Source organism: Juglans regia, chromosome 16 (genome assembly GCF_001411555.2).
Source record: "Juglans regia cultivar Chandler chromosome 16, Walnut 2.0, whole genome shotgun sequence".
In the NCBI taxonomy this organism is placed as follows: Eukaryota; Viridiplantae; Streptophyta; class Magnoliopsida; order Fagales; family Juglandaceae; genus Juglans; species Juglans regia.
In genome coordinates, this window is record NC_049916.1 from 18,130,094 (window position 1) to 18,139,832 (window position 9,739).

The following is a 9,739-nucleotide window of genomic DNA, read 5'->3' on the forward strand; positions in this document are numbered from 1 at the left end:
GCCCACCCTTAACAGCTTGCGGGCCGTCACGTCAACCTACCACCTCAAGATGAAGTTCCCAAGTCCTCGCGAAGTGGGAGAAATCCAAAGCAAACAGGTCTTGGCAAGAGAATGCTACATCCAAGAGCTGAAGTAGAAGGATGGTGGGCTTACCCCAGACATCACCCTAGAGAAGGAATGGGCCATGCATCACTTGGAGATCCTTGGGAGGCCTTCGCCTGCGACTCTCCCTACTGAGCTCGAGGGGGAGTGAGAGGGTGCATGGCCCAAGAGGTAAAGGCAAAACGAAAGAAAGCTCCCCAGCCAAAAGCTCCATCCCCTTTATTTTGTAGTATGTCATTTTAGTATTGTAAATTCCTACTATTTAATGAAAAAGCATGATTTTTCAGGATAGTATAACATGCCTACTTCAAAACTTCGTGTTATCATCAAAACGCAAACAAGACAATTAACGATTAACGAAATCTGCAACAACAAAATCATCGCCGGATTAATGTTTACCTTCCTCGCGATGTTAGCGGGCGAGAGTGGGTCTAGTCCCAAACTGCCCGAACAACGTACCTCCCATGAGATCAAAGGGAAGAGCTAGGCAGAAGATCGATCTATCCCTCCCACAATGGAAAGCAAGTCCTACCACCCTGGTGGTCTGAATAACTTACCCCAACCACTATCACAGCGAAGAGCGGACCAGCCACATCGTTGTTTGAATAAGTTACCACACTCTGCGGCATACCAAAAAGAAAGGTAGGCCAAAATGTTGCCTTATCCCCATGCGGTGGAGTGCGAGTTAGCCCTCAGCGACCTTAAAACGAAGGCTTACCTTCCTTGCGAGCGTTAACAGGTGGGTACGGGTGTAGTCTCAAACTATCCAAACAATGTACCTCCCCAAGATCAAAGGGGAGAACTAGGCCGAAGGCTGTTCTACCCCTTCTGCGATGGAGAGCAGTTCATGCCCCTCGATGGCCCAAACAAACCCCAACTTTCACCGTAACAAAGAGTGAGATTAGCGCCAGCCTGACCCAACACTTACCTTCCCTATGATATCAACGAGCAGGAGCGAGTTCAGTCTCAAACTGCCCAAACGACGTACCTCCCACTGGACCAAATGGGAGGACTAGGCTAAAGGCCATTCTACCCCTCCCGCGATGGAGAGTGGGTCCTACCCCCCGGCGGCCTGAACAACTTACCCCGACTCTTATCACGGCGAAGAGCTGACCAACTATATCATTATCTGAACTTACCTCCCCCATGGGACACCACAGGAAAAGGTAGGCCTAAAAGTTGTCTTATCCTTCCTTTCGAGCAGGAGCGACCCGGGGCCGAGCAATACTCACCTTGTAGTCGAAAGGAACATGGCTAAGGGGAGGCAGAGAATCCCTTAGGCTCTCCTTAGAAAGGAGGACTTCTAAGAAGACGCTATTAGGGTTCTTCTGCACCCTCTCTCGAACGACTGCAATGCACTGTGCTTCGTCAAAGGTAGCCGTTGAGTGCATTGCCTTGTCTTTCGGAACCATCCCCTAGTTCGTCCGGATGCGGAACTCGCGACGACTCACCTGACCCATTGGGAACTCCCACCCACAGCCAGACAGAAAGAAGAACTTTGTAGACCAATCCTTCACATTGCAATACCTCGGCTCTGGGTTAACTAGGGTATGTATCGCCCTGAAGCTACAGATGTTCTCCTGTCATAACACCTTGTGAGTAAGGAGGAGCTCACGGCGTGTAAGGTTGGCGTCTTCTAAGTCCGATTCTAGCAGAGCGCGCCACCAGATGAAGCTGCAACAAATCAAAAACCTCCAAGCATTCGCATATAGTTGAAAGGGGGCTCAACCAAGGCAATCCAGCAAGTCACAAACAGGGCGAGCGAAAAGTGGCCTCAAGCCACACGAAAACATGGAATGAAATAGGATCACTCGTCAACGTCAACGGCACCCTCATGTGGACTAGGGACCTCGAAGAGCGTCGATTCCGACACTTGGTAAGTGAGGGCCAATGAAGCCAGCATCGCCGCATGAGCATTGGAACACCAACTGCTGCCCCCGAAAGATGGCCCAGCGTCAGTATCACCCCCACCGGAAGCCCTGGGTTAAGTAGATTTCTCAGAAGCCATCAACGAAAAAGTAAAATGTAGTAAAGGAATGAGAATAAACAAAGGGAGAAGAAGTTGGAAGAATAGGGATGGCAAGAGAGCTACACTACGATGAAAGAAAAGGGAACTCTAACCCCAACCATATTTATATAGGGGAAAGGCAACGGTTTATCTCCCACACCCCGTGGCAGAAGAGAGAAGTCTGAGACGCTTTGAATTCTGAGAATGTCATTCCTGAAGCGACGCGAAGGCAAAGAGCCGCCTAGCACCCTCGACATTAATGTACTTGAAAAGACGCAATCAGAATTATCAAAAAGCGAGCCAACAAGAATGGAGGAGAAACATTACCAAGGCAACCAAACGATGGGAACCTCCCCAAACTTTAGAACCACGTACACATCAGCAAAGGGATCCTGGCCTCAACAATAAGGTGGGTTCAAGTAATAATAATTTTCATCGTACTCGTTTGGTGAGAGTTAAAAGGGTAACTGTGAGGGGATCCCAAGTTCCAATAGGCCCGAAAATGGCAACCAAGGGAACAAGGACCAAAGGCCCAGCCCAGAATAAGTAAGGTCTCCAACCCGGCCCATGGGTAGGCTCCTCTGGATATGACCTGTATGAGGGAACGTGCTGCAGGGGATGAGACTCGTCAACCTGGAGACCCCTCGAATAGTGTCCAGCTCTTGAGTGTCTGCCCGTGTAGTGGGCGTTATGTATAGGAGACCCTCGATCCTTTGACAGGAGAGGCATCAATGGACCATCAAGGACGCCAGTGCGGTGAGGGAGATAAGAAAATCACGCCACATTAATGGCACCACTACCCGAGCTACACGCCACATTAATGACGCCGTAGCAAAGCCACGCTCATTAAGGAACTTTGACAAAAAGAACAGTACGAAGGACACGGACTCCATGGGGGGCAGACACAATCTATCCCCCCAGACTAATGCTAAGTCTTAGGTACAAGAAGACTCTATCTGATCCCTAGACTTCCTTACTTATTTATAAACTTCCAATAGAATCTACTAATTTTGGCATCGGAGACTCCCACCTCCAAGGCTACCCTCTACTAGTTGCCTCTTTTTCCACCTTTTGCAGGCCCAAACTCTAAATACCTGAGTTGCTGAAACCTGACCCAAAGGCATGCAAAACACAACGTTAACACATGGTTTTCCACGTTTGAATTGATGTATATATGTCCCGTGTTTACCGCAATAATTTAGAGTTTGAAGTTCATGTCAACGGGAAATACATGCATATATGCATATATCTTTGTTACTCGTCTCAAGACTCAACAGAGTATCAATATATATAATTTTGATTTTGGGTGTCACTCGATCGTTAATTATGTCAACGATTGCATTGACTGGGCTAGCTATATATATTATATAGTACTATTAATGTTAGGGCAAGTCCCATATATAAATTGGTTTTAGCCGTGTAACACGTTAATTATAATTATCTCAAAGTTTGCATGATATATATATATATATATATATATAGATTAATTATGGCAACTTGGCAAGTGGTAATTACAACCTAATTTCTTAAGAAAGTCCCAACAAGGACACTCGTATATATATTTCACTATATCTAAGAATTAAAGGATAAAATATTGAAAAGAACCTTGAACAACTGATCAGAGAGAGCGAGACAGATTGCCCAGAGCCGGAAAACTGAGAGATCATCAGAGATACACGTACACACAGCCTGCATAGCTAGAACACGTACCATTTGTGTACATAACCAACAAAGATATATAAAAATCACTTGGATTTGGAGGTGCAACGGGAGTGTATATAAGATCCGTTCGAGGTATGGAACCGAAGTTGACACTCCAGACGGCACCAGAATTTAACCGACCGAAATGGCCCAACTCTCCACATAGCTCTCGAGCTCCCTCTCAAATCGAACGAGATTTCATTTTTCTTCAAAGAAGAGTCTACTTCCTCCATTTGCATAGGATCCAAAGGTATTTGAGAAGATGGTAGCTCATAGTTAAAATCGGTGGAACTGTTTTTGCTCACATCAAAAGGGCCGGCGACGAGTTTAGCCAACACCAGCCCCTGAAAGCTGAGCATGAAACTGGTGTGCGAAAAGCTTGAATGGGCTCTGGTGTTGTCGTTCTCGGCCCTGATAACAATGATCATTTGGATCTCGAGAAGACCAGCTTGATCATAACGTAAAGTGTCGAGGCTGGCGGAGGTGACGCTGATGAAAGGCACCCTCGGATGGATGATCATGTATCCGGCGAACACGACGATGCCTGCGATGATCACTGCTAGGGATATGATGGCGCAGAATATGGCTAAGATCCAGATCAAAGGGTTGGTGTGTCTCTGAGTAGGAAAGGCGGCTTTTGTCATTGGGGGCAAGTAGTGGCGGCTGCTGCAGGTGCATGCCCGGAGAGTGACAACATTCGGCAAAAGTGTTTATAGTTTTTTCCCTATTTTATGTTGGGAGGGTGGTGAGTTTGAGGCAGCTTGGGGCACATGGGACGGTAAAGAATTAAATTGGGTTCTTGGCTCAAAATGGTGGGGAAGGTTTTGGTATCTTCTTTTCCTTGTTTATTTTTAAAGCATCTGAGAATATGGTTTTTCAATATAGTGCAAGCTTCTCTCTATCTTATAATCTTGGTTACTTTATTCTCGATGATCCTAAAGTAAATACCAAACTTGCATTGCTAAATACTTGCTCTCTCTCTTTCCTTTTGTGTTGATCTCCCCCGTTAATTTGCTTATCAATAGCCATTGAGCAGCTCAAAGTTGGGGTGCTGGGCGGGTCCCACACAACCGTGGGTCTCCAAGCGCGGATCTAGTCCACGGTGAACTTCGAATGGATATGGTGGTTTTCATATAGTTTTTGCTTTGTTGGTTGTGATATGATTTTTTGTTGTAATACAGTGGCGTTCGAGCAAGGATCTGAATGGTGGATTGAGTCACCCATTGAGCAGCAGGGTTATGGAGTAGAATAAATCTTCATAACATCCTCACACTCTACACTTTATATTTTTTTTAATTTTTATTATTTTGTTCTTTTATTAAATATTTATTATATGAATAATGAATACAAAATTTGAAATAATTTAAAAAGAATAAACTCAAAAAAAATTTAAAAAAAATATTAAAAAATTTAAAAATTTAAAAAATTGTGGAGTATGAAATACAATTGTTTTTCTTTTTCTTTTTTTTTTTTTGCTTAGGGAAGAGGGGCTAAATTATATACAAAAAAGCTAGTTGCACCCGGGACAGGGGACACGCCACGCCACGTACCCGGGTGCCAAGATCTATATCTTCCTTTTTTCCAATTAAAAATGAACAGCTACAATACTAACGATCTCAATAATCAAGATATGTACCTGTAATCTGTAATTCTGCATCGCTAAATGTAACAGTATTCAACCCCAGCACCAAGCTCACGCGGAGCCTACGTATTATTGATTTATTGAGGTTAATATGTATGGGTGGACCACTTGAAAGTTAACGAGAATTTTGAATAGGCTACGGGTTAAAAAAAAAATTATTTTGGTGGAATATAGATTTTTATTGGGCTTAATAATTAAGTAAAACTTATTTGATATTTTATGGACATAGGGGAATCAATTTATTTGGTAATTGGTGAGAAAAAAAATAAAAACTAAAAAACTTATGGGATGAGTTTGGTCATTTTAAAAGTTGAGTCGAGGCCCATTAATATTTATTAAATACTTGACCTATGAAAAAACGGACAAACCAAAGAGATTTTTTAGACTACTCTAACCAGCTCACTCAATTTGCTAAGACCAATAACTACCCATGACTTGGGCCCAAAAGTCTTGAGATGAACCTACTCAATTACTCCAAGGCGCAGACTTGTTTGCTCTAAACCGTGAGACCCAAGCTGTAGCTTAGTTAAAAACTCTCCACCATGCACATCTGGATTCACGACAACACTATATATTAGGGGAGGGCAGCGGGCACCCACATCTCGTTGCCTTGCACTTGCATGGGTGGGGCGGGGCTCTATGCCGCCAGATGTGGGGGCAGTTGGTCCCACCTGTATCTAAAAAAAAAAATCAACCATAAAACGACGTTGTTTTGTCTATACGGTGTTATAGGCCCCCCAACCCCCCCCCCCCACCCCCGACCCTTGGCTACTCCCATTGCCCCTTCTTAGTTCCCACACCCCTACTAAAAAATCTCTCTCTCTCTCTCTCTCTCTCTCTCTCACATCTCCATCCATCGTACACAATACGTCATCGACGTCTGTCTGCATGTCTGTCACCGAAGGTAAGTCAATCGAATCTAATTATTTGAGTGTTTATTTATTTATTTTGTTGAGTTTGGAGATTGGAGTAAGGCTGGTATTAAATGAAGGAGTTAGAGGATGAGATTGTATCTTTGTGAATTGTGTGCTATGGAGACTCGATTTGTGCATGCATTTTGCAATGTTTATGTTATTTTATTTTATTTATTTTAGTTTTTATTTTTGGTGTTTTGGTGACTTTAGAGTTTCAGATTAGAACTTTAAATTAATTTAGGGTTCCAATCCAAAACCCTTAATTATGTTAGGGATTTCAATCTTGAAACCTCTAAATTAATCTAGGATTTACATAAATCCAACCCTAACTTAATTTAGGGGGGGTTACGAATTTGTGGAGGTCTTTTTTTCATGATTCCTAGGTTTTATGAGATTTTCATTGAGTCTATGATATTTAATTTGTGAAAATTCTTATAATTTTATATATTTGGGTTTATGAATCAACAGCTTGTTAGTAGATTTTTTCTCAAAATTGAAAATGATTCAAACTTGTTGTTACAAAATCTCGTCCCTTCTCATTAAATTGTGTTTATTTGGCATGGCTGTTAGTTTAGGCCTATAAAATGGAATTTACCTTTAATGTGTGTGGGCATTAATAAGTTTGACGGTTAGCATCCTTTATTATTTGAGAAATTCATAAAGGAGTTTCTCATCAGCTTTATTAGTGACATTGTAAATAGCTTGAAGCTCTAGACACATTTGTTTAAGAGAAACTTGTTAAATCAGCAAAATTGTTCAATCCCTATAACCTGTAAATATAAAATGGCTCAATTATTAGTTGTAGCAAATTCTCATATCAATGCTTGATGGATGATCAAGAAATATAGAACAATTATTAGTTTTAGCATATTCTCATAAGAATACTGTGCTGGGCCAGAATTGTCCAAATTTTGCATATCTTTGCATGAAATTGTGACTTTTATTGCAATATTTTTTATCATTATGTTAATCCTTCGTGTTGTTGTTAATCTGTGGCGTTTACTGTTGATATTAGTGGCATGTTTTAATTTCTGAATTTTTACTATTTTGGAGAATCAGGAATGTCCAGTCTGGCAGATTTTAGTCATAGCTCTTCTACCCCTATCACAACACCTTGGGAAGGCTTTGGAGGCCGCATTAAAGGAGTGAGGGTTGGCACGGGTTTTGACAGTTACAGTTGATAATGCATCATCTAACGATGTTGCCTATCTTAAAGAGGCAAATAAGACAATCTTGGATAATGATTGCTTGCATGTCAGATGTGATGTACATGTTGAATTTAAATGTGACTGATGAGTTGAAAGATGTTGATGACTCGGTTGCATGAGTTAGAATGACTGTGAGATTTGTGAGATCTTCTCCTGCTAGATTGGAGAAACTCAAGGTTGCTACGAGGAATGCGGGCATAACATCCAAGAATGACCTTTGTACTGAAGTTCATATAAGATGGAACGCAACTTTCATGATGTTGGAGACAACCCAAAAATATAAGGTGGCCTTTGAATTATTGGGTGATGAAGACATTTAATATATCAAATATTTTGATGAGCATGGGAATTAGAAAAGCCTATTGATGATGATTGAGAGGTTGTTGCTACTTTTGTATATTTTTTTAGGCTTTTCTACAAGGTCACATTGAGACTATCTAGTTCTTTGTACCCCATCCAATGATTTCTGTCAACAAATATGTAGGATGAAAGAAGAATTGGATGAAATGTATAGGGGTAACCATATTAGGATGCAAGAGATGACATTGATGATGATGGTCAAATATGAAAAGTATTGGGGAGATTTGAGTAGGCTAAATATTTTGTTATATGTGGTTGTTGCTCTTGAACCTAGATCAAGATTGATGGCATGATATATGGTTTGAGACTTGCGCATAGGAACACATGGGTTGAGTTTATTGGGACAATGGTTAGAGAAACCCCTTGATAAATTGTTTGAAAAGTTTACCATGATCAGGGGTGGTAATGTACCTACATCTACACGTACCCCACTGTTCATTTTCTGCTATCATTCTGGAAGCATTGATTTGCATACATAATTGGATCAAGGGGATGGAAATTCATGTCCGGATATTCTTGACTTTAGGGAGATCAACAAAGAGGAGGGTGGTGATTAGCCTGGACTGGTAATCGTTGATCACATTGTATTATTTTGATTTATTTATATTCATTTCATCGGTATTAATTTCAAATTTAATTATTATAACAATACATGAGACGACGTCTACCTCTGTTGCAGTATGACTTCATGGTATTGAACCCACCATTGTCATTTGCCATTTGCCATAGGTTTGTACAATTTGTATGTCCCTTAATTATTTTTTGTATTTATACAATTTTTTATATCTAATTATTTTTCTTGTATTTTCTTAACTTTTATAATCTTACTGCCATATGTGCAGCTCAAGCCTCATTCCTAATCCCAAGCCAAAGGACTAAAATTCAAATGATTTATTCTCATCTTAATCCCTATCTCATCTTGGTTTATAAGATTTTAGTTTTAAATTTTTTTCATTTCTAATATATGTTTGTAATTTTTATTTTTATTTCTTGTTTATAATTCTAATTTAGTTTCCTATTAAATTGTTAATATTTCATATTTTATGATGTCACAGTAGGCAACAACTGCAACACTAATTACATGTCTTTCCACCCTTGGCCACCCATCCCAAATGTCAAACAGCTCACTTAGTTCAGTTATATTAAGAGATTCAGTGATTCTCAACCCAGAACAGGCTCTGGACCATTTTGGACCCAGAAACATGTTTTGGACCGAAGACACTTTTTTTTGGGTTGGGGGGGACCATCATCCCTAGACGGGGTACCCTGCCCCTGCACACTAGGACATGACGAGGGGGCTACCCCAGCCCGTAGGGTGCGAGTAGTAGGGGTGGGCAATGGGGCCCCACACCTCGCTGCACCGCCTCGTTAGCCTCGCCCCCTCCCAGCATGGGTGGGGGTTCCGTTCCGCATATGCGAGGGGCGGAGGGCATGGGGCGGGGGGCCCGCCCGCATAAGAGGCCTCCAGCAAAGGCGGGAGATAGAAGGGGCTAAGCCCTGCTCCGTTTTTCCCCCGCCCCGCATAATATATAATGTATTTATATTTTATATATATATATATATAAACACTCCATAAGTGAAACGATATCGTTTTGTCCATGAAAAAATGGCGTCATTTCATTTTACCTGTTAAGTCCCCCCTTCTTTGGCCCATTCATCCTGGCTTCTCGAACTCTCTCTTAGACTACTCTCTCGCGCTCACTCTGTCTCTTTCTCTTGATCTCTTCACTCTTTCTCTTTCCCTCTCTCTAGCACGAGCATGACATCTGAAGACTAAGACTCGTCGTCGCTCCATCCGCCCTGC

At 41.8% G+C, this 9,739-nt stretch overlaps 1 protein-coding gene across 1 annotated transcript; it reads right to left on the bottom strand.

Annotated features, from left to right (window-relative positions):
• Nucleotides 1–1,909: 1,909 nt before the first annotated feature.
• On the bottom strand, nucleotides 1,910–4,455 carry LOC108987104. Its single transcript, XM_018959962.2, has 2 exons — nucleotides 3,953–4,455; nucleotides 1,910–2,081 (listed from the first exon to the last, which is right to left on the bottom strand). The coding sequence occupies exons 1-2, from the start codon at nucleotides 4,453–4,455 to the stop codon at nucleotides 1,910–1,912; spliced, it is 675 nt and encodes a 224-aa protein (XP_018815507.2).
• Between the last annotated feature and the right edge of the window lie 5,284 nt (nucleotides 4,456–9,739).

Excerpts from the sequence above, each read along its gene's own strand:
- LOC108987104 (XM_018959962.2), bottom strand. The coding sequence starts at position 4,455 with ATGACAAAAGCCGCCTTTCCTACTCAGAGACACACCAACCCTTTGATC. Across the intron at positions 2,082-3,952 it reads TGGAGAGTTGGGCCATTTCG|GGCTTCCGGTGGGGGTGATA; the intron begins GTCGGTTAAATT and ends TACTTAACCCAG.